The 25,771-nt window shown below is 38.6% G+C and overlaps 1 protein-coding gene across 2 annotated transcripts in view; it reads left to right on the forward strand.

The window, feature by feature from the left end:
- Window positions 1-25,771, forward strand: part of EPC2 (enhancer of polycomb homolog 2) — an 85,117-nt gene that overhangs the window by 34,866 nt on the left and 24,480 nt on the right. For both annotated transcript variants that reach the window (XM_084642983.1, XM_084642984.1), the window contains exons 3-8: window positions 7,260-7,405; window positions 13,123-13,329; window positions 15,964-16,112; window positions 16,406-16,538; window positions 20,783-20,974; window positions 21,956-22,045. In XM_084642983.1, coding sequence (XP_084499109.1) covers window positions 7,260-7,405; window positions 13,123-13,329; window positions 15,964-16,112; window positions 16,406-16,538; window positions 20,783-20,974; window positions 21,956-22,045 — 917 coding nt within the window. The remainder of the gene's footprint in view (window positions 1-7,259; window positions 7,406-13,122; window positions 13,330-15,963; window positions 16,113-16,405; window positions 16,539-20,782; window positions 20,975-21,955; window positions 22,046-25,771) is intronic.

The raw sequence follows: 25,771 nt of genomic DNA on the forward strand, positions 1-25,771 counted from the left end.
TATCCCATCTCTGAGAAACACTGAGGTTTCAGAGCTTGTAATGTTTCTGTGCCATACAGTACATCGTTTCCAGTCAGCCATGAACCCTACAATTTTCCAATTAATGTTCTTCCAATACTTACTAATAGCTTTCATGCAGTGTTGGGGTGCACTGGCAGAGCTGTGAGGTGCAGGGGGGTTTGGTGCACAGGCAAGGCTGAGGGTGCCATGCCTCCCTCACCTGAGCCCTACCCTCCATCTCCATTAACCACCCTCTTTTTGCTGCAGCCCCAAACTCCTTTCCTCTAGTTCCCCTAATATCTCTCCCTTCCCAAGAATATTTTCCCCACAAATACTTAGATTATTTTCCTCCCAAAATGAAATTGCCACCCCAGACTCTCATTTAGGCTTGGACTATACTAGAAAATTAAGCCTGCTTAATTATGTTGCTCAGGGGTGTGAAAAATCCACATCCCTGAGTGACATAGTTAAGTTGACCTAACCCCAGTGTAGACAGTGCTAGGTTGACAGAAGAATTATTCCATCAACCTAGCTACTGTCTCTCTCTAGGAGGTGGATTGCCTACTTGTTGGTGATGGGGGACTTCAACTATCCTGACATCTGTTGGGAAAACTATACAGCAGGGCACAGATTATCCAAAAAGTTCTTGGAACATATTGGAGACATCTTTTTATTACAGAAGGTGACTAGGGGAGAGGCTTTTCTGGATTTGATTCTGACAACAGGGAGGAACTAGTTGAGAATCTGAAGGTAGAAGGCGCTTGGATGAAAGTGATCATGCAATGATAGCGTTCATGACTCTAAGGAATGATAGGAGAGAAAATAGCAGAATAAAGAAAATGGACTTCAAGAAGGCAGACTTGAACAAAGTCGGAGAACTGGTAGGTAAGATCCCGTGGGAAGTAAATTTAAGGGAAAAAAGAGTTCAGGAGAGTTGGTAGTTTTTTAAAAGAGACATTATTAGGGACACAGGAGCAAACTATCCCAGTGTGTAGGAAAGATAGGAAAAATGGTAAGAGACCACCCTGGCTTAATCAGGAGATCTTCAATTACCTGAAACTCAAAGAAGAGTCATACAAAAAATGGAAACTAGGTCAAAATATGAAGGATGAATATAAAAAACCAACACAAGTATGTAGGGTTAAAATTAGAAAGGCCAAGGCACAAAACCACATTAAACTAGCTAGGAATATAAAAGGTAACAAGAAAGCATTTTACAAATACGTGAGAAGCAAGAGGAAGACCAAGGAGAGCTTAGGCCCATTACTCAATGAGGAGGGAAAGACAGTAACAGAAAACACCATAATGGCTAAAGTGTCATGAAAAAAGGTAGCAGTCATTGGATGACTACATAGTGAACATCATTGTTAATAGGATAGGATCTGAGGCTGAAATGGGGAAAGAATAAGTTAGATGCCTTCAGGTCAGCAGACCATGAAGAAATACATCCTAGAATACTTAAGGAACTGGCTGAAGCGATCCTTGAACCATTAGAAATAATTTTGAGAAGGGGAGGGATCCCGAAGGATTGGAAAAGGCAAATATAGTACTTATCTATAAAAAGGGGAATAAGGACAACCTAGGTAATTATAGACCAGTCAGCTTAACTTTGGTACCTGGAAAGATAATGGATCAAACAATTAATTTGTAAGCACTTACAAGAAAATAAGGTAATTAACAGTCAACATGGATTTGTCAAGAACAAATCATGTCAAACCAAGCTAATATCCTTCTTTGACAGGGTAATGAGCATTGTGGATGGGGGGAAGCAGTGGATGTGATGTATCTTGAATTTAGTGAGGCTTTTGACACTGTCTCTCACATGACCTTGTCATTAAAAAAAAAAAAAAAGAAAACACTAGAGAAATATAGCTTCGATGAACCTACTGTAAGGTAGGTGCACAACTGGCTGGAAAAGAGTAGTCAGAGTAGTTATCAATAATTCACAATTGAGCAGGAAAGGTATATCAAGTTGGGGTCCTGCATGGATCTGTCAGGGGTCCGTATCTTTGTAAATGATTTGGATAATGGCATAGAGAGTACGCTTATAAAGTTGGTGGACAAATCCAAGCTGGGAGGGGTTGCAGGCATGCTGGAGGACAGGATTAGAATTTCAAAATGATCTTGACAAACTGGAGAAAAAGTCTGAATAAAATAGGATGAAGTTCAATAAGGACAAAAGCAAAGTACTACACTTGGGAAGGAATAATCAGTTGCACAAATACACGTTGGGAAATGATTGCCTACGAAAGAAAACTGCAGAAAGGGATCTGGGGGTTGTAGTGGATCACAAACTAAATGAATCAACAATCTAATACTGTTGCAAAAAAAGTGAACATCATCCTGCATGTATTAGCAAGAGTGTAAGAATGCACAAGAAGTGCTTTTTTCGCTCTACTTCACGCTGATAAGGCCTCAACTGGAGTATTGTGTCCAGTTCTGGGCACCACACTTTCAGAAAGATGTGAACAAATTGGAGAAAGTCTAGAGAAGAGCAACAAAAATGATTAAAGATCAAGAAAACATGACCTGCAAGGAAAGACTGAAAAAACTGGGTTTGTTTAGTCTGGAGAAGAGAAGACTGAGTTGGGGGCATAAGTCTTCAAGTACATAAAAGGATGTTATAAAGAGGAGGGTGATAAATTGTTCTCCTTAACCAGTGAGGTCAGGACAAAAAGTAATGGGCTTAAGTTGCAGCAAGGGAGATTTAGGTTAGACATTAGGAAAGACTTCCTAACTGTAAGGGTAGTTGAGCACTGGAACAAATTACCTAGGGAAGTTGTGGAATCTTTGTCATTGGAGGTTTTTAAGAACAATTTAGACAAACACCTGTCAGTGAAGGTCTAGATAATACTTAACTCTGCCTTGGTGCTGGAGACTGGACTAGATGACAAATTGAGTTTCCTTCCAGTTCTATATTTCTCTGATTCTATGAACAACCTTGAATAAAACGCAACAGATTGACACCTATTTGACTCATATCACATCACAAAGTTTGATCTTTCCTTGGCGAGGGAGGGAGGTGGCCCCTAGAAACTTTTTTTAAAATGGCAGGTGATGGTGGGGTTCATCTCTCCGGAACCCCTAGCACCAATGATTGTTTCCCTGCACCCTTCTGAGGCATACCAGATTTCAAAGAAATCTGACTAAGCATGTTGATGTTAGAGGATTTAGAAATCTTAAACTTTAAAAGATGATATGATGTAATCTTAACTGTAGTGGCACTCTTGCACCACTATTATGTCTTTGTTTAGATATTAATGTTTTGAACAGTAAAGATGTAGAAAGGAACACAGTCTTAATAGAATTCTTTGGTTTGGAATCAATATTCTAAAAAAAGTGGATAATCTAATTTGTATATTATGTAAAACATTAATCTATTAAAATTAAAAGGCAAGGGTTTTTACTAAATTTCAGCCCCTGTGGCTTACTGTATTAAGTATAATCCATTACTTACAGTACAATAAAAGTAAGTTCCCTTTTGTTAATTTCTGAATTGTTGGTGTGAGAAAAGGTAGTAGTATCCTGGTACGGTAGCATTTCTTTCCCAGCAACCCTTGTTTATTTTTAAAATAAAATAAAGGCATTTCAAAATTAGATTCTAACTGAACCCACAAAATTTTAAATCCATTGCAATTAATCTATTACAAAAAACCCTATTAATGTGATTAAGACCATGTTAAGGCATATTTTTAGATCCCCCCTCATTGAGTGTAGTGAATAAATCCGTATTTTCTTCTTTCTTGCAAGTACAGTACTCCTTCCCCAAATTTAAAAATAAATGAAACATTTAGACTAGGGCTGTCAAGTGATTAAAAAATTAATTGAACTGTTAAAGAATAATAGAATATAATTTATTTAAATATTTTTGGATGTTTTCTACATTTTCAAATATATTGATTTCAGTAACCACACAGAATACAAAGTGTACAGTGCTCATTTTATATTATTTTTATTACAAATATTTGCACAGTAAAAAACAAAAGAAATAGTTTTTCAATTAATCTAATACAAGCACTCTAGAGCAATCTCTTTATCATGAAAGTTGAACTTACAAATGTAGAATTATGTACAAAAACATAACTGTACTCAAAAATAAAACAGTGTAAAACTTTAGAGCCTACAAGTCCATTCAGTCCTACTTGTTCATCCAATCACTCAGACAAATAAGTTTGCAAGAGATAATGTTGCCTGCTTCTTGTTTACAATGTCATCTGAAAGTGATAACAGGTGTGGCCCTATTGTAGCCAGCGTTGCAAGATATTTACGTGCCAGATGCGCTAAAGATTCGTATGTGCCTTCATGCTTCAACCACCCTTCCAGAGGACATGTGTCCATGCCTCTGATGGCTTCTGCTCGATAATGATCCAAATCAGTGTGAACCAATGGATATTCATTTTCATCATCTGAGTAAGATGCCATTAGCAGAAGATAAATTTTCTTTTCTAGTGATCCAGTTCTGTAGGTTCCGCATCAGAGAGTTGCTCTTTTAAGACTTCTGAAAGCGTGCTCCACACGTCATCCCACTCAGATTTTGGAAGGCACTTCAGATTCTTAAACACTGAGTTGAGTGCTGTAGCTATCTTTAGAAATCTCACATTGATATCTTCTTCGTGTTTTGTGAAATCTGCAGTGAAAGTGTTCTTAAAACGAACATGTGCTTGGTCATCATCCAAGATTGCTATAACATGAAATATATGGCAGAATGTGGGTAAAACAGAGCAGGAGACATACAATTCTCCCCCAAGGAGTTCAGTCACAAATGTAACTAACACATTTTTTTTTTTAATGAGCGTCGTCAGCATGGAATCATGTCCTCTGGAATGGTGGCCAAAGCATGAATGGGCATACGAATGTTTATACCTTTTAATGTCCGCTACAAAAGTGCCATGCAAACGCCTGTTCTCACTTTCAGGTGACACTGCATATAAGAAGGGGGCAGCATTATGTTCTGTAAATGTAAACAAACTTATTTGTCTTAGCGATTGGTTGCACAAGAAGTAGGACTGAATGGACTTGTAGGCTATAAAGTTTTACATTATGTTTTTTGAGTGCAGTTATGTAATCTACGTTTGTAAGTTGCACTTCCACGATAGAGACTGCATTTCAGTACTTACATGTAGTGAATTGAAAAATGGTCTTTGTTTATCATTTTTACAGTGCAGATATTTGTAATAATAAAGTGAGCACTGTGTTGTAATAGAAATCAATATATTTGAAAATGTAGGAAAAAAATCCAAAATATTTAATAAATTTCAATTGGTATTTTATTGTTTAACAATGTGATTAAAAGTGTGCTTAATCATGATTAATTTTTTTAATCTTGATTAATTTTTTTGAGTTAATCACATGAGTTGACTGCGATTAATCGCAGTCCTAATTTAGACCTGAGCATTATCAGCCCCAACCATTCAAAATGTATGCATCAGCCCCCCCCCTCCCCCCCCAAGAAATTGGGTCTTAAAAATCATAAGGTTATAAAATTTTTATTTTTTCTTTGCTTTCTGATGTCTGAACCATTAGGGTTTGTGTTTTAAGGCTTTTTCTGAATCCATGAGGGCTACACACTTCTTTAATGAGAGTTGAGTCTCATGTAAACATGAGTCTCCAGCGGTTAGGTATTTAAGGGAAAACATAAAATAACACAGCACTCATGATAAAATTTCTGGAGTTGGCAACACTGAAAACATGGCGTTTTTTTCCTCCAACAACTCTAGACCCAGCTAATTCACAGTAAAAATTTCCTACACATCTTTTACAATTTCTTCAAAAACTGTAATATATATTTAAAATAATGAAATCTTGGTAACATGAAGTCTCACTACTGCAACTCTAAACAGGGGAAAGACTGCTGGCTTTTTATTTAAACTGTTTTTATTTTGGTGTGGATGAACGAAGGTGCAAGTTTGCAAGATTTTATAAATACAATTTTCCACAATATTTTATAAATTCATGGTTCAGTTTTCATCTTTTCAATCTATGGACTTTAATTGAGAAGCTAGGACCCAGTGTTGTGAACTGTAACATTCTCACAAGTCTTTTTTTCTAAGGAATAAATTGTATTGATTATCAGATTTCCGTTTAAATAAAATCTTACGTAAACTTTTGACACACACTGTGGAGCTATTTTTAATACAATTTCAGTGATTCAGTACTTGATAATGTTTATTATCTATGTATTTATAGCACAGCACCTATATTCAATTCTGAATTAAATACTAAAGTTTTTGTTGCCCTAAGGTAAATAAATAAAACATCTTCACTGGTTTTACTGCAGTAATCATGAAAATTAAATGATTTGGGGGTTGAAAGACTCCTTATGCCATTTTCAACTTTTTAGGTTCCTAGCTTGAAACATTCACTAATTGAATGTTAGCACTAATTGGATGTTCTTGCCATTGTTAGGACTTCAGTAATCTATCTGAAATGAATTGGCATTGCTGCATTATCTACCTGATACTTGTCCTGTCCAGATTACATTTTAACTGACAGAGACAAAGATTTAATATTCGTGGAAGCTGAAGTTATGCTCTAAATTCTAGAGAAACAATTTCCAGGTCAAAGCTGGGGCGTGTCATCAGGGCAGTATGGTTGGGGACGGAAGGGGAAAAGAGACTTGGCCGCTTTTTCATTCTTCCTGTGCTGTACCTGTTTTGGGCATTAATAGTGCCTTAATTTCCATTGGTGTTGATCGAGCACTTTTATAAACACAATACAAATTAAAAAAAAAAATTAAAAACCCACAATATATTACATACGCTAATGATCTAAGTTATCTCAATTTAGCTGCCACTTTAAATTTTTTTGTTTTTGTGCGTTGGAGGGAGAGAAGTTAAGTTGGCCTGGGTAAAATGTTAACCCTGATTTTTAGTGAGAATTTTAAATTAGATTTTTTTTTAAACTAAATCTTACGGTGACTGATATATAAAGTGACTCAATCTCTTTATAATTCAGCATCTGATATTAATATAACTTGGCTCTGACCTTTTCCCCTTTGCTGAATACATACTAAAGAAAAGTAGGTTTTAATTTAAATTAAATATATCAGAATATTGGAAAACATTACCATGAACGGATGTGAAACTTACAAATTTAAGACATAAGAGGTCATCTAGTTTGAAAGGTGTTAATTTGCAGCTAAAAATGGTGCTTTGTTTTGTTTTTCTGAAACGTTACTGTAATACCTTAATTTGGAATCCTTAACATAAATAAGTGACTTCTGTAACTAAAAGCAGCTTTTATATATGTTTCTGTTTCAGCCTTCAATCTGGACAATGAACAACCAGATTACGATATGGACTCTGAAGATGAGACATTATTAAACAGACTCAATCGGAAGATGGAAATCAAGCCGCTGCAGTTTGAAATTATGATTGACAGGCTTGAAAAAGCTAGTTCTAATCAGGTATTTCACTCTTTTTAAAGAAATAATTCTCTCTTGTTTTACTGATAATCATTCTCATCAGTGTTTTGATTTTGTTTCACTTCTATTTAATCTTTTACATATTTTTCTTAACCCTTGAGTATCATTACTTTGCATCCCACTAATTATTTGAAAAACACAACCCCAGATGCATTGTGTGGTTTCATAAAACCACTGTACTCCTCTTTATCTTATTAGTCAGTCAGAGTCGCTAAATGTTTAATTACCTAGAATGAAAACGGTAAGTGAAATAGTGTTTTTGTTTTTTTTATTGTCCTCGTTGAATTCTAAAATTTAGTGCAATAGAAGAGGACAGCTATCATCCTGTTTTGTCAATATCAGTGTTAAAGAGATATCAACTTTAGTAGGCTGACAGTTTTTTGCATGAACATCCTGATTTTCCTTAGCTTTCCATTTCTTTGGTCCAGTTTCGGATTTAGCGTGCGGGTGGTGTTGGTGGCCAATGATACACAGGAGGTCAGACCTAAAGCTTCTGGTGGTCCCTTTTGTCTTTAAATTCTATAACTTTGGGGAAAAAATCTGACATTTTTAATTTGTATTGTAATTTAAAAAGAAAACCAAAAAGCCCGAAACAAGCTAAACTCAGGATTTTTCTTTGTTGTGACAGGCTGATCTTTAGTAGCTTTAGTTTACTTTCCAAACTTAGTTCCTGTTCCTGCGAATTGGGTAACACTCTGTTTCCATTGACTTCAGTGGAAATCCTAGAACTTCATTTGGAGTTGAGTGCTCAGTAACTTGGTGGTGCACATCCCTCTTGCAGAACCAGCTCTTAGTTTGGATTCTAATTTGAGCTGTGTCTTTTATAAAAATCCCTTAATGATTTACTATTTTAATGTTTTACCCTAAATATGCAAAAAGTGTATTAGAAATTTCTTAAATAGTTTCTCTATATTACGCTACAATTATGAAAGGTAATTCTGAGGGCACTTTTAACCTCTTTTGGTTCAAATTTTAGCAATAATAAACTGTAATCTGATGGGGAGTGTCAAGTAAATAAACTAATCTGTTACTAAGATACATTTTTCTCTTTCTTTTCTTTTTTTTTTTTTTTTAAATCTCACATCTTGCAGGTTGTAGATACAGATTACTTTTCTTTTTGTAGGGAGTGTAAGATGATGTGAAGACTCACTAATCAGGAAAGGAAAAATAAAAATCCCAGTGACTGGTCACTTCACTTTCCTTTTTTCAGGCATGCTTCTTTTCAAAAAATAAAACTCAAGAACAAATCAACTCAAACTACTGGGTAATAACCACCTGTGACCTTTTACATTTCAACCAGTTGTGTGGGGAAGGACATGCATTTCCTCTTGATTCCCGCTTTTGCACCAGCTTCTGCTTTTGTTTTATAACTCTGACTAGATCAGGGGTCTCAAACTCGAATCACCAGGAGGGCCACATGAGGACTCGTACGTTGGCCCAAGGGCCGCATCGCTCCCCCGCTGTCTCTGCCCCCCACTCTACCCCCTCCTCTGCCCCGTAGGGTGCAGCGGGGGCTCAGGGCAGGGAGTTGGGGTGCAGGAGGTAGTGCGGGGTGCAGCAGGGGGCTCAGGGTAGGGAGTTGGGGAGCGGCAGGGGGCTCAGGGCAGGGCGTTGGGGTACAGGAGGGAGTGCAGAGTGTGGCAGGGGATTGGGATGCAGGCAGGGGGCTCAAGGCAGGGAGTTGGGGTATAGGAGGGGTTCAGGTTCCGGCCCGGCGCCTCTTACCTTGAGTGGCTCCGGGGTGGCAGGGGCGTGCACCAGGGCCATGGTGGGCTCCCTGGCCCTGGCCGCTGCGCTCCGGGAAGCGGTGGGCACCCTGTCCCTGAGGCCCCCGGGGGAGGAGGAGCAGAGAACTCTGTGAACTGTTCTTCCCTGTGGGTACCTCCTCCGAAGCTCCCATTGGCCACGATTCCCCGTTCTAGCCAATGGGAGCTTCAGGGGAGGTAACCACAGGCTCACTGAGTTCTCTGCTCCCCCTCCCTCTGGGGCTGCAGGGAAGCAGTGCCCTCAGCACCACAGTGTTGGCAAATCCGTGGGCCGGATCGAAAGCCCTGAGGGGCCAGATCCGGCCTGGGGCTGTAGTTTGCCCACCCCTGGCCTGGAGGTAGGCTGGGGTGCGGCGCGCTGTGGCAAGGGTGCTTGGAGGGGATGCTTGGTGGGCCGCAGGGAAGAACCCGGTTGGCTGCCCACGGCCCGTGTGTTTGAGACTCCTGGACTAGATCATCACCCCTCTCATGCCAAAGTGCTTTTACACCTTGTCACAGGGGGCTCCGGCAAACTGGAAGTTGGGTTGCTCTTCGTTTTTTTGCTTAGTTGGGTAGCTCCAGCAAAGGACTGAAGGAAAATTTTGGTTTCTTTTTCTCTTCAGTTAGCAGCTTGTCTTCATTAACTGGTCTCTTTTCTACATTTGCCATGGATAAGATGCTTCAATGAACCCCTTAGCTGGTTAAAGATGAATGACTCTCAGAAAAGGAGACTCAAGAAGTGCTCGTTGTGTGGAGTCGACTGTGTGTACGCTTTCCAGGGAGCAGAATGGCCTACAGTGGTCACATAACCTTTTCCCACCCTTGGGTAGACAGTGGTTAGGATCTCTAGCTAGTGCTGTATCTTGCTGGGAAGCTGAGGCCAGCCACAGTGAGAAACATGGTAGGGAAAGGGCTGAGGAGCCTCTGTATATGTCACAGCTGGATCTGAATACTGTACAGTTCATTCCAACTCAGTAAATTATACGCCTGGGGGCTCTCTTTAGTGCTGCTATTAAGAGACCCTCCCCTTTGCAGGAGAGTGAAAAAGTAAGGAAGTCCAGGGAGAAATTTTCCATAAGTTGAACAAGTATTGAGTTATGATTTTGTTCACAGAACTGGTGCGATGGAAGCACTCTTGTCATCTCCTAAGTGCTTTCCTGACTCTCGGGGGGCTCAATTAGGAGAGCTTCATGCGTCTGTTCTTGGCAACGTGATCAGACAAATTTCTGCCTGTGGAAATTCCCAGAGAATTTTACTGAAAGCCCTTCCAGTGCAGGAGCCCCACAGGACAGTCATCACCAGCAACACCAGTTTCTGGAATTGGGAAAAAGCCCAGGAGACATGGCATAAGCAAGAAAGGGATGCATGTGTCCGTCTCCTTGAGCTCAGAGCCGTGAGACTAGCATTAATGTTGTTCTAAGAGACCGTCTCCAAGCTAGTCAGTTCTTCATTTCAACAAAACTGTGGTGGTCTTGTTTATTATGTGCCAGATGCTCACTAGGAATAGAACTTGAATCAGAGAAGAATGTTCTCTTAGAATAAATGGGGAAGAATCTCAGAGCCTTAAAAATAAGTGTCCTGGAGCCCTCAATTTGCAGGCGATTAATGGAGTTGTAAAGCCTTCAGTCTTGATGATTTTGATTGGAGGGAAAAGAAATGAATCCCCCAAGGACTGTGTTAAAAGTAAAGGGAGATGAAGGAATGTTGATTCTTGTCTCTCTTGCCTGGCCTTACAATTCAAGCTGGTTAACTGATGATCTAATCAACAAGGGCCCACTCTTTTTGGATTTGATGTCTCCAGGGCCATTTCATTTTACTGCCGAAGGAAAACTACATTGAAAGGATTGGTGTGTGAGAAGCAAACCTTGAAACATCTGGGGCTGTCTCTCAAAGTGAAGCAGACACTTAGATGAGATTAAGAAAGTTGTCTGCCTCCAGGGTCCACAGCTCCACTTGGAATACTCTTTTGGTTTGAACCAATGCTAGAAGATAAAAGGCCAAAGTGGTGCTCTGTTCCCTATGTTCTTGGAGTTTCTTTAACTGGATAAAGGTCTTTCTCTCAGTATGTTGAGAAACAGGGTTTAGTAGTGAGAGAGCTGTGGAGACACACTGAGTGGGTTCGCATCCCTTAGTAGCCAGATTTTTTTCAGAGCAGTTGGAACACGTTTTGGCTAAACAAATAATTGTTACTCCTTGGCCAGTGTAGTGCTTCAAACGAGTATTTATCTCTTGTAAAACACTGGCATTGGTTATTCTTATTTTGGCTCTCAATTAAAATGACCTTTCTGGTGACCCTAATTAGGATGAACTTGAAGTCCTCTCGTGGTGATTCCTCTTTCTGTTTTTCCACAGTGTTAAAGTAACAAATCTCTTGGTTCTCAGCTTTACGTTGAAGTTGAATGCTGAGTTGCACAGGAATCTAGAGATTACGCTCCTTCCCTTTAGGCTTCTGATAATGAAAGAGCTTGGCATTTCCTAGATGCCATTGGGGTCCTGAAATCTTACCTACACAAAGTCAAAGAAGTCAGTGGTTCAAACTCCTTGTTATTCTTGTGTTCTGGCAAAGAAAGAGCAATTCATTTTTCTGTTGGTCCTTGCTAAATGGATTTGAGTATGGATTAAGGAAGCATATATATCAAAGGGCTGTGTGTGTCCTATGGAGGCATTAGGAATTGCTGATTATAATGTGACTGCTTCATGGGGAGTGTCTGAGTTGACGAAATGTGTCACGCAGCTTTTTGGTGCTCTGCATAACTTCATGGACCATTTTGTGGATGCTGGCGCTTCTGCTGATACTTTGGGGTATAGGATTCAGAGTACTGAATCTGAGTGTTAGGAACCACTAGGCAAAAAATTTTTTTTTAGATTGTTGGATCCCTACAAGCAGAAACAAGTTGGATCCCACCTGTAAATTGTTTTTCTATATGGGCTCCCAAAACTCTGGAATCCACCTAAGAATCTTATTTTGTACATAGTTTGTATTGTCGTTTTATTTGGAATGTGGGTCCTGCTGATGAAGTTAAAAGCTGTTCAGTGAGGTTCAGTTGCTAGCTGAAGAGAAGAAAAATGCCAAATGATCCTGTCAGTCAATTTGAGGCGCTATCTGAGAAAGCAAAAGGACAACCCCCCACCACCACCTGTGTCCATATTAATGGAGCCCCTTGTGGAAATATAATTAGCAGGTAGGGCTGGCCAAAAGTCCACTTTCCTGTTACAGTAGAGAGAACAAAATTAAATAACGAATCCTGTTCCCAATGCAGAACTGATATTTTTAAAATATTAATTCATAAAGAAAACCGAAGAAGGAAAAACTGAGTATTTTAGAATTTCTGAAATGCTATTCACAGTAATGGACAGAGTGGCTTTTTGAAAGTTTAATATATATTTGTACATAGATGAAGTACATATACTTTTCTCTGTAGATATTGTATGGGCATGTGAGCAGGTGCGTGTGGCCACTAAGGCTAATATTCATTCGAGGCAGAATGGATGTAAAACTGCTATATTGGTGTTGTGGGAATAATAGTAGTGTAAGGACGGAATTCCTGACTTCCCTTCTTTTTTTTGCCATTGCTCTCCTTGCACTGCTACAGATTATATAGCTAGTACTCGTACCAGTCAGAATAGACAAAACGACTGTGTTAGTGCTAAGTGGCAGTGGTTATTGTCAAGATATCACTTATTTTATAACGTCAAAAAAAATTCCACTGCTGATGTTTATCATGTCCTTTTACTTTAGGATGGATGGTAGGCTTAATACTACTCACATGCCACTGCCACAGAACTCCTTTTGAGGTTGAGTAATCACCTTCATGTTACAGTGCAAATCAAGCCTTTCAATACAAGAGAATTGTTAGCTTTATCTAGAAGCTTTAGAAAGAAGGATGAATGAAGATTGTAAATGACTTTCTCCTTGCTGTTCTTACTGAACTACATCTTTGTGTTTTCTTTCAGCTTGTAACACTTCAGGAAGCTAAATTGCTGCTAAATGAGGATGATTACCTTATTAAAGCTGTCTATGACTACTGGGTGAGAAAACGTAAGAACTGCAGGGGGCCATCCCTTATCCCTCAAATCAAACAAGAAAAAAGAGATGGCTCCACCAACAATGACCCTTATGTTGCCTTTCGGAGGAGAACTGAGAAAATGCAGACTCGAAAGGTAATTTGTGAATATAGGACTGGATCCTGCAGCATGCTAATCACTCTGGTCTCAATCCAGCAAAGTCCAGAGTGCTCAGCACTTTGTAGGATAACCCCATAATATGCCTAAAATTAGTTATCTATCAACTAGTCTCTTTGTACTGCATTCATCGTTGTAGTATCTAACTGATGTCCTGAATAAATTTGAACCTTGTTAAACTGACACAATCAATTTGTAATCTAGCCTGTTTTCTAATAATAAAAGTAGCTAAAGGTCATACTCTCCTGCTTTTGTGGTTTTACAGTCCGTTTCCTGTGTAGTACCTGATCATTTTAGTAGAAACGTGTATTTAGCATGCTTATCCATTGTTGTTGGACGCAGCGGTAGAGGGTTATGATGGAACTGGTAACTGAGGTGAAGAAATGAGTATTAAGTCTGCACCTTGTCCTGGTCACAAGTGGGAGGGAAAGGGGTGATGCATCCTCTCAACTGCTTCTTGGATGTGTGTTAGGGTGCGACTCACTGTTGCGGCACTTCCTCCTGGCTGTCCTGGGAATTAGCTCTGCGCCCTCTTCTGATAGTGTCTCACCCACCATCACCTCTGCTCCTGGACCCACATCACTCCCAGGACCGTGGCGTCCTCTTCATGACATTGCCCTCTGACTGTGCCACACTCCGTGTTCTCTCCTTCCAGGGGACCTGCAATCTCCATCCAGCCACTTCCCTCAACTGCAGTCCGTTGTCCCAGGGTCGCTTCCCATGCAGCTCCAGCACCCTCTTCTGCCCTTACCTCAGGGCCTCAGCAGCCAGCCAGGAGCTCTCTCTAGCTCCCCAGTCCCTGCTTGCAGCACTGAATTGTCCCAGGTGCTGGGGCTTCTTCCCCCTGCTAGGAGCCCAGTCTTCTCCCCTCAAGTTCCAGTCAGCTACTCAACTCTGCTCTGCCCTGCAGCCCTTTTTATATGGGCCTGCTAGGCCAAGATTGGCTGCTCCTTGCAGCCCCTCTCTAATTGGCTGCGTCCAGTGCAGCCTCCGTCGGCAGCCCTTTTCTGCCAGTGCGGGGCAGCTGTCCCATCACAGGGTGCCAAACAGCCCAAACAATATCCTATTCGTTCTTGGATGCCAAAGGCTCCAACTGTTCTGAAACATCCGTCTTCCATCAAATTCCATCTTCCTCCAGACAACTTCAGCAATGTAGCTAAGCGTTTTCAATACAAAAATTTATCATGCTTTGAAAATTTAAGGGGCAGTATAAAATAAATTGTGTAAAATGTAATATTAGAGTAGGATACTGTACAGATTGTAGCATTTATTTTCTTATTTAATTAAAAAAAAAAACCCCTCCATTTAAAAAAAAAAGAAATTACTCATAGCTGCCACAGAATTACACCTTAAAATGCCTCAGAAAGCAGGATGATTTTATTTCGGTTTTTACCAAAAAAGTTGGTGGTTATTGGATATCTAATATGCTGGTGAATGCCAATAAAAATGAGGCAGGATCAGAGGCTAAAATAGGGAAAGAACAAGTTAAAAATTACTTAGGCCATGTCTACACTGTCCCTTACAGTGGTGAAACTTTCTTCACTCGGGTGTGAAAAAACACACCCCTGAGCGATGCAAGTTTCAGTGCTGTAAAGTGGCAGTGTAGATAGCGCTGGCAGATATTCCCCTCGCAGAGGTGGTTTTATTACAGTTCCAGGAGACCCCTCTCCCAGCGCTGGAGCCGCAACTACACAGCCATATTAAAGCACTGCCACGGAAGCACTTTAAAGTCAGCTGTATAGACATACCCTTAGACAAGTTCAATATCTTCAGGTCACCAGGGCCTGTTGAAATACATCCTAGAATACTTAAGGGGCTGTCTGAGGAAATATCTGAGCTATTAGCGATTTATATTAGAAAAGTCATGGAAGATGAGAGCGATTCCAGAGGACTGGATAGGGCAAATGTAGTACCAAAAGGGAAATAAGAACAACCCAGGGAATTACAGACCAGTCAGCTTAACTTCAGTACCTGGAAAGAAAATGGAGCAAATAATTAAGCAATCAATTTGCAAACACTAGAAGATAATAAGGTGATAAGTAGCAGTCATCATGGATTTGTCAAGACTAAATTGTCAATCCAACCTAGTAATGACTTTATATCTGATTTGTACCACAATTGACTTGAACCTGTTTGTGGGAGACAGAGGAACAACACAATACAGATCAGCTGTTCGAGTTGCTAATCACTAGCTTAGGTTGGTTATAGCTGGAACTATAAAGTCCTCCGTTTTCCATATTTTGATATCAACCTTAAATATAGTAAAACTCATGACTTGCAGAATCTAGGTAAGCAAAATATTTTTGGGCCAAATCCTCAGCTCTTTTATACAAATTTCCATTGACTTCATTGGAGCTTTATGGAAGAAAAAATTAGCTTAGGATTTGACTTTACAGAGATGTTGCTCTTCCTTTCTTGTAATCATACTTTACGGTTTGGTGCACTGAATAGTTTATTCTTGTGAAAGGTTTATGCTAGGATTCACATGGTCAGATTCTGCTTTCTGACCACAGGCCTACAATGTATAATATTTTGCTAAACCGACACAATTTACATCTTCCAGATTTTGCTTTTGATTTATACTCTTATTAACATTCCATCTGTTTTCAATAGAATCGAAAGAATGATGAAGCCTCTTATGAGAAAATGTTGAAATTAAGAAGAGAGTTTAGCAGAGCCATAACGATTTTGGAGATGATTAAGAGAAGAGAGAAAACAAAACGGGAGTTGTTGCATTTAACATTAGAAGTTGTGGAAAAAAGGTAAAGTTACTATCCAACATTAACTATGAGAGCCCCGCTTTGAATATGTATAAAATACTGCATTAAATAAAGGGGTTTTGTTCTATCTCAAATGCATAGTAACACATTTTGTAAATTAAGCTACTGCTCCTGTATGTATACATGACTTTTGAACTTTTTTGATTAGTTGAAGGCTTAAATCTCACTGTAAACTTCATAAAACTGAAAATTGTATTTGTTGTACAGTTTATTTTTTTTTTAATAATATGATGTTCCCATTAATATGTATAAAGATCCCCTTTTATAACTTTCAGGTACCACTTGGGTGATTATGGAGGTGAAATCCTTAATGAAGTCAAGCTTAATAGACCTGACAAAGAGATGAGCACCACTCCAGCAACTCTTCATAATGGAAACCACCACAAAGTTCAAGAATGTAAAGTTAAGGTAAACTTGTTTTTGTCCACATTGAGACATCTTGTTGCTTTGAACAGCTCTTATAGTTGGGTTGGCTAGTCAATCTAATGTGCAGAATAGGTGCTTGCATTGGGAAAGAGAGTAAAAGACTGTCCCTAGCCTGAAAAGTTTATAGTCTAACGTGGTTCAGATGTCTAGGTATCAGTGACACCTGACATCACAGTTTTTTCTTTAAATAAGAATAATATAGTATTCTTCGTTCCTATCTTTCTCACTACACTCTCTTTTAGTTGTAAGGAGATACATATGTAAACATTTAAATGTGAATTTAAGGGCCTATATCACATACTGAAAAAAGAAAAGGAGTACTTGTGGCACCTTAGAGACTAACCAATTTATTTGAGCATGAGCTTTCGTGAGCTACAGCTCACTTCATCGGATGCATACCGTGGAAACTGCAGCAGACTTTATATATACAAAGTCTCTCTCTCTATATATTTATATATATAGTGTATATATAAAGTCTGCTGAAGTTTCCACAGTATGCATCCGATGAAGTGAGCTGTAGCTCACGAAAGCTCATGCTCAAATAAATTGGTTAGTCTCTAAGGTGCCACAAGTACTCCTTTTCTTTTTGCGAATACAGACTAACACGGCTGTTACTCTGAAACCTATCACATACTGAGACATACAGTGAACTACTTTTCTCTTGCGTTCCTTTGGGGAGTAGAGCTTTGAACATTTTTCAGCAGCACAGATACCGATAGCTGTGGACAGAATCATTCCACAACACAAAGATGAGAATATTAGGGAAATGTAGGGTGTCAGTAAAAGGCAATGAAAGAGCTACAGAATTCTAGGGGTTGACATAAACTAGGGATTATGCATCCGAGATCAAGGCCTATTAACATTTCCAGGCAGATAGCTAGCTCAAGAATACAAGCTTTACTATTTATTTTGTATAATGTCAATGCTTAGTAAAAACTGAGCAACCAACATTTTCAGGAAATTCTTTGGGTTGTGTGTCAGTAGTCTGACATTATTGAGAGCTGTGCACTATTGATATCAACTAGCAGTGATTCTGATTTCCTCCCTCTGTTGACAGTGTAATAGTATCAGAAACTGTGTGCTGTTAGTGGAAAACAATGCAGACAAGGTGTGAGCCTTTTAATTCTACGTAGGCACCACAGACTACTAGGAGGGAGAGACCTGGAAGACTTAATGCTATTCTGTTTGTCATGTGCACGTTAATTATTTTGACAGGCTGAGATTGGGAGAGCTGTGGGCTGCCAAATTTTGTGAAGTGTTATCCTTCGCAGAAGAGTGTTGTTCCTTAACTTCCTTCTGTCTATGCTGAACCACAGTTGGTCTAGTTTTATTTTTATACCTACTGACCTTGGGAGTGTTTGTAACATCGGAAAAGTAGGGTTAAAGGAATCATCCATAGCTAGAAATTTTGGACACCTTCAAACTAGTCACACTGCACAGTTTTTTGTAAACTCAAGCACTGGATGATAAAATTAATCTTCTGGAGACTTCTCTATTTAAATCATCAGTGGGAGACGCTCCACCAAAGAAATGCTCTCTAACAAATAAACATTTGAAAACTCCTGGTCCAGATACATCAGAAGAGAAGAAACATATCAAGAGTTCAGGTGTAATCTAGCCAGATCATCAAATCAGAATTCCCTACGATGTAGTGGAATTAGATCCAAACATCCATCCTCCATTGATCATTTTTTTTACCTAGTGCTTACCTTTATCCTTTCCTTTTTCTTAGTGCTTCCTGAAAAACACATTCTCGGAGCTCAAAAAACAAGGAAAAAAAATCCTGTAGAGAGATCTTGCTCTCCATTGTATTGGACTGCTCAAAATAGATGGATAAAAATTAGGTATTCAGAACCCCCCAAAAGATTGTAGCATAATTATTTGAATATTCCGTTAGAGGATAGTTTTGACCTTTTGTGCAAAATAAAGTAAAATACTTAGTACTGAAGGACTTAAAGTAAACAGTTCCTCAGGGCTACACCATGAATAGAATGAGAGATTCAGGTATTCCTGCACAATGTTGTCTTACTACTTCAAGAAAAGAGCGCTATCCTTGTTTCCAGATGAGAAAAAAATTAAGGTTTTTTTTTTCTCCTTGTCTTGTGTCAAATGCTGATTGGTGCTGAGCATCTATAACTCGAACTTAAATTGAAATGGCAATTAGGTCAGTATGCTCAATAGTATGTACTGTAGGTTTTGAATGGTTTGTCTAGTCTAGTTTTAAACTTACTATGTGATGGGACTTCCACCATTGGGAGTCTGTTCCAAAACCTAATGGATCTCATCAAGAGGTGAAACAATTCCTAAATAATTTGTCCCTTCTTGATGCTCACAACCTTCAAATAATTGTATATGGTTATGTCTTTACCTCTTCCCACTTAACCAAGCTATACAATTCTCAGTTCTCTTGGGGACCGTCCTTGCATGAAGCACACCATTGTAATGCAGGAGAGGATGAGGCTGTTAATATTTCCTGGTAATCCAGAAGTCCTTCTGGTCCAAAATCATTGTTAATGATTGTGAAGCACAGAATTAAATACAGTGAAGTATAAAGATCAGTATAAAAAAGCAGGGAAGACAATGAGGAGTTCTATTGCCTATGTGCCTGATTTAAAAAAAACAAAACAAAAAAACAATCATTGTAACAGGAGCAACTCTGAATTTCTGAAACTGTGGTTGGCCTCTATGAGGAGCCTTGGTCAAAGCCGGGGAAAGAAAAGAGGTAAAACGGAGGAAGGAAATGGGAATTCCTTTTTGCTTTATTGTTTCCACTTGGGACAAAGCAGAATCAGAACTGTGCACTGAATGTTATTTGGACAGATGGTTCTCCTTTTGCTGAGCTCTGAGAGGAAATGACACATCAAAAAGAAAAAAATTTAAGCAGTGGCAGACATCAGAATCTACACATTTAAAATATAGTAGAATACAACATCTGTTTTCAGGGGTTTTTTTAAGTGCGGAGAGGAGACTAATGGGAGTGGATTGCTGCCACCATTTAACTGTTTTTTCTGTTAAAGAAATGCCTGTCAGAGAGATCCTGCTTTTTTAAAAGTATATAGGTCATGGGCACACTTCAGTTTTATTGTAATGAAACAGCATTTAAAAATTGAATTGACAAAAGTCTATTGCAGGAACTTATTATAAGATATTCCTAAGTTGTTTGCCCTTTTGCTTTCTAGAATCATTCCAGAATACGATTTTATAGCTATGACTATGAATTACAGTTTTTATTTAACACTAGTGACACCTACTGGTTAGTTAAGTTAATTTCAGGCAGTTACCTTTATTCTGTTGCAAGAACTTACTTGCCTTGTACTCTGTGTGTGTTTTGTTTTTTTTTAATTAAGGCAAAGATACAATAAAACATAAATATATTACATATCTTACTTGCGTAGGATCAGGTTATATTATTCAAAGATCCTGGCTAAAGATTCTGTCTTTCTAGCTGGGGAGCCCTCCTCTTCTGAGCATTCTAGAAAGGGTGACCAAATTTCTAAATACCTATCCATTGTACTGTGTATTATCAGTTATTAAAATGAGTTCAATTGCTTGCATTAGCTACAATCCAACATTGGTGCTGACAAGTTAAATTCTTAGAAAAACTTGTTGTTTCCTCAGCAGCCAAACTGTGTCTTTCTTATAACAGAAAAGGAGAGATTGAAGATAAGCATCCTTTAAAGTATCTTGAGAGTTCTGAAGTTTAACTGTTGCTGATGAGTATTTATTCTTGAGTAAAGTTTTTGATTTAATTCTGATCAAGCTTTATACTGTAGATTAATCTTGCTGAAGTAAGCTACTAGGATGAAATAGTAATAACCATTAGCATTGGAGTCTAAACAAAATGAAAAGTGATGAAATAAGAAATAAATGGAATAAACCCAGATCATTGTTCTTCGTTCCATATCCCAAGCAAATTTAAAACATTTAAGAGAATTGCACGTCTTGTGGCTTAGGAAACCTGAGTTTTGGAAAATAACCAGAATGGGATTTTCAGCTACAGGATATTGAATTGATTGGTCCAAAAAACCACAACTCCCTTCTGTAGTCTAAAAAAGATATTTGTTCACTATAAAAGATATTTCATTGGTCCTTTTGTTTAACTCTGAGATTGCAAACAATAATGCCTTCCCAAATGTATGTTTCAGGAAAAGAGGAGAGTAGTTTTAATGAATTAAGGAATATTATGTTTTCTTTCTCCTGTCCAAAAAACCCTTCTATACAAACAGCATCCTCACCACCCATCTCTAAAGGAAGACGTGTCAGATGTTGTCCGTCAAAAGAAGAAGTATCCAAAGAAGCCTAAAATAGAGAGTGTAATAACTCCTCAGCAGCCCAATACTGAGACATTGCCTGTTATCAGTAAGAGTGACATTAAACAGTATGACTTCCACAGTTCAGATGAAGATGAATTCCCACAGGTAATTTTTAACTAAAATAAAATACAAGTAGTTACTTTAGCTGGGGGGGGGGGGGGCAAAATCAAAATTGACTTGAGTTTAAGTGATCTAACCTCAAAAGTGGGTATATGGTTCTCCTGATCAGAGATTGTGAATAGTTGGGTTTAGACAAATGCTTATATAGCATAATCATGTAAAATAATTGAGATTGGTTCTGTTATTTTGACAAAGATAGAGGGGCCTAGCAATTAGAGGAGGGAGGGGCCTGGGAGGTAGATAGACTTAGTTATATTCCTGACGCTGTTGTAAAATGGGTTAATAATACTTACCCAACTTTCTAAAGAGCTCTGAGATCCACTGAAAAAAAGCTGTATAAATGCCAAGTATGAGAATTCCTTATGTGGCCATCAAGTTTTTATCTCAGATACCCTTCATTTTTGTGAACTCTATGTAGGTGTTTGTACACCTGTATTTTAGAGAACCCTCTTCCACCATCTGTTTCTCTGACAAATGCTGCTACCAAAATAGCGTATTATAAATTATGTTGGAAATGCTTTCTCATCAGTTCTAGATTTTTTTCCTGATATTTCTGGTATGATTTTCTCAGTTTTAAGCATTTAAATAGATAACTTGGGTGGCAGTTTCGGCAGCTGTGGTTCAGTGGATGAAGCACAAGACTGGGAGTCAGGACATTTGGTTTTATTGCTGATTCTCCCACTGATTTATTGTATGACCCTGGGGATGTTACTTTACCTTTCTGTGCTTCATTTCCCTCTCCCCCACAAAAAAGTTACCTGTTTTTAATCCATCTTTTGTAAGCTATTTGAAAATCTCCGAATACAAAGCACTACATAAACTTAGAGTAGCATTATTCAATATACAATCAAAAATAGTTAATTGCTTATGACCTATATTTAATTATTGGTGGCTTTAAAGAGGCCGTGAAGTATCTCTAAATTGTGGATAGTATGATTATAGAGAATGAATTTGCTTGTGCTTTAGGTACCCTCACCAGTATCAGAACCTGAAGAAGAAAATGATCCCGATGGACCTTGTGCTTTCAGAAGGAGAGCGGGATGCCAGTATTATGCTGTAAGAATTTTTGTTGCTGTTTTTTAATAACGTACTGGCAGCATGCTAATATTAAGAGGAGTGTCTCTATCTGAGCCAAGGAATTAGACAGGCTGTTTGGTCAATCCAAAAAAAATCTTCACAATAACCTTTCGTTTTGGGCTTATCTTTCTTCCATATCTTTCTTTCTCTTTTCTTACTGTAGATTCAGTGAGTGCGTCAAGATCATCTAGAGCACTTCCAGCTAGTCAAATCAACCATCACTGCTAAGAAACAGGGCGTACTGCTTTCTAGTTCTCCCAGTTCCTTTTCCCCCTCAGCCTTAATGTTCTGACACAAATATCAAGGGTTCTGAGGTGGCACATAAACCTGGATATGCCATATTATAGCACATTTAATTAAGTGTTTGTCTACACAAACAAGGTGGGATGTGAATCTGTCTTCCAGTAGCTTGCTGTGTTCTAACTGTCCATATGGACCCTACTGATGTGCACTGATAGTTAATGTGCTTTGGTCCAGACCTGTTTCAAATGTCAAGTAAATGTTTGTGTAGACAAACCCCAAGAAACGGCGGTTTAGATCTGTTAATATTTAGGACAACTAAAGAGATTTAAACTGAAACCATGTAGAGTCATCTAAGTGTAAGTCACTTAGTCATCTCATAAGTCATCTAATGCAGAAGTTATAATAAATATCAACATTCTTTTTAGTAACTGCTATATAAATATACTTCTTGAGTCAAAGAACTTCCACTGCATGCATCAGATGAAGTGGGTTTTAGCCCACGAAAGCTTATGCCCAAATAAATTTGTTGGTCTCTAAGGTGCCACAAGTACTCCTCTTCTTTTTTTTTTTTTTTAAAGAACTTGGGGTTAATAGAGATTTATTTTTTATATCAAGAGGCTGTTTAAATAGATTACAGTGAGTACTTAAAATAGAGTACTTTGCCTTTATACCAGAGGTCTGTCTTGAACACTAATCTAAAATCTGTATGTGCAGTTTCATTAATTATGCTTTTTTTTTGCTTGAAATAATTGAATTTTAAAATACAGAAGATAACTAGACTACCTTTGAAAGGTCTTTGATGTAGCATTCTAAATGGAAATATCATAAACTTCTTGTAAAAGATCTCTTAACTGTTTAGAATAAACAATGTGAAAATTGGCTCAGTTCAGGCATGAGATAATTTACTTAGAGGAAGATTACTGTGCTTCAAATTCTTGATCACCCAGAATAATCCAGTAACTGGGCAAGCTTAAATGACCGTCTTTCTCTTCCCATCCTTGAGGGGCCCACAGCAAATGAGCTGCAAGAGGACTACTTAAAAAAAATTAAGTGAAATTCATCAGAAAAATTATCATCCCAAGAAAGACATGTATTCATTTTTATATGTTTATAAAAATGCTGTTTTGCATTCTCGTATTACACCAAAATGTATTAATACTTAGTGAAAGTGAATATCCTTTGAGATCATCCAGATTCTATAAGAAGAGTACAAAATTCTTTGAAAGTGTAGTATAACCTCCCAGACACGGGTGGTGCTTCAGCCTTCAAACTTGAAACAGTTTAGCAAAATGTCCAACCATAAGTATTTCCATACCACCTCAGCGGTGTAGGGACGGGAGAGGACGAAAATAGTGACATGATTAGAATTTAAAATACTCATCTACAGAAACTAAAGAAGCGTCTGCTAAAATATATTTTATTTTTCAGCTCCTGAAATTCTTTTTTGCCTTCAGAAATTGACTTGTTTTGTATAGCATATGTTTTATCAAAGCATACTTCTGTGATTTTCTAGATAGTCTGGATTTTAGTAAGGACATTAGTAAGATAATACAATTCTGTTATTTTATTGTTTTGAAATATCGAGAAAAGAAAAACCTGAGTCTTAACATATGAAAGCATTTATTTTATATAAGCTCTGTATGCTTTTGTCAATCTTAAGAAGTAAGCTTTACTCTGAAATTTTTTGCACTTTTCTTCCTGCTCTGTGTACACAGGCTGCTGCATCACAGAGGGAAAATGTGAGGCCAGTGTGATTTGGACTCAATCCTCAGAGCTTGAAACAGATGTCTTGGTTTTGAAACTGTGGCAGTGGGGGAGATCTTTAGTCCTCTAAGTATACCTGACACTTATAGGTTCATTGGTCATAAGTGTTGATCACCTAAAACTCCTTTTTGAAATCAGTGGTAGCTGTAGATGCTTAACACTGTCAAAATCAGCCTGAATGCATATAACGGAACAGGATTGAGACTAATCCTGTAGTACCATATCTTCTTAGCTCCAGAGGCATTGAGATCACTCACCAAACAGCTGCTCAGACATTGGTGAAGTGTCTACTGCAGAGGACCCCATAGGCAAGCTGCCACCATACCTACACAGTGATCCAATCTCTTTGCTTGCGCTACTGAGACATAAGAGGCTGGGTAGTGACACAAAATCCTTTTTGTAAACTTAATCTTAAAATACAAGTATTTAAAAGACATACTATTTAATTTAAAAACATCATATTTAATTACATTAACTTCCCTGTAATGAACTAGGTTGGTTGGTGAAGAGGACAAAAAAGTTTTTATACAATACCCAGAATGTAGAATGTGTACTCCCTAAAAGTCTACAGGAGGATCTTAGGTCTCGACTAAGCAGGTCAGATGTGTTCAAGTATCAGGGGGTAGCCGTGTTAGTCTGAATCCGCAGAAACAACAAGGAGTCCGGTGGCACCTTAGAAACTAATATTTATTTGGGCATAAGCTTTCGTGGGTAAAAAACCACTTCAGTTATCTCCGCAGTCTCCCAAGTGACTTGATTCCTTCTTTGGACACTGTGGGTCATGAAGCTCTCTGTATTTGTTCCTCTTTTTCTCCCATAGGTTTTCTTGAGTGCATCTCATGGTTCTGTAGCCTCAGGCGTATCTTAGTGATTTCCAGGTTCCTACGGGTTATCAGATGTTATTACTCTAGTGCTCTTCTACTTTGCAGATACTTACGATTGATCAGGCTGTTGGCTTGTACATTTACATCCAGCTCCGGTTCCCTAGTGACTAGCTGGCTCGTTTGTTCTTCAGTTTTGCTGAATTTTCTGAGTGCTGGCAGCAAATGCCATCCCTGGTTGGCCACTAATTTAGTCATTAAATCTGCTCAGCTGTAGAGGTTTGGCTGTAGCTTCCTCCTCCTCAGCTCTTCCAACAGCAAAATGAATGATTTTTGAGTGCACTTTTTTTTCTGGTACAATCAAGAAAGGAGATCCGTTGTGGCACTCCCCTCCTCCCCCCCAAACCCACAAAATTCCCACCTCTTTGTCGCACAGGCATACTTTTTTCCCCTGCAGAAAGAGTTGTCTGACCCCTTAGTTTTGTGATCTAAACTTTTGCTAGTTTGAAAACATAAGAGTTGACAAAGTGGGTCAGACCATGGTTTATCTTACCCAGTATCCTGTCTCTGACAGTGACCCATACTAGAGCTTCAGGAGGAATGTACTGAACAAGGCAATTACGAAATGATCCAGCCCCGTCTTCCATTCCCAGCTTCTGGTAGAGGTTTAAGGTCGCCCCGAGTATGGGTTTGCATTCCTGACCATCTTGGCTAATAGCAATTGATGGACCTATCTTCCATGAACTTACCTAGTTCTTTTTTGAACTCAGTTATACTGAGAGCATTCCTCCATGTTTCAGTCATAGGTAATGTTGTAAGATACTTTTAAGAAATGGTATTATACATTCATAGTTTTCTTGACCCAAACATATGCCAT

The sequence above is a fragment of the Lepidochelys olivacea genome (assembly GCF_965140295.1).
Source record: "Lepidochelys olivacea isolate rLepOli2 genome assembly, chromosome: 11".
Lineage (NCBI taxonomy): Eukaryota > Metazoa > Chordata > Testudines > Cheloniidae > Lepidochelys > Lepidochelys olivacea.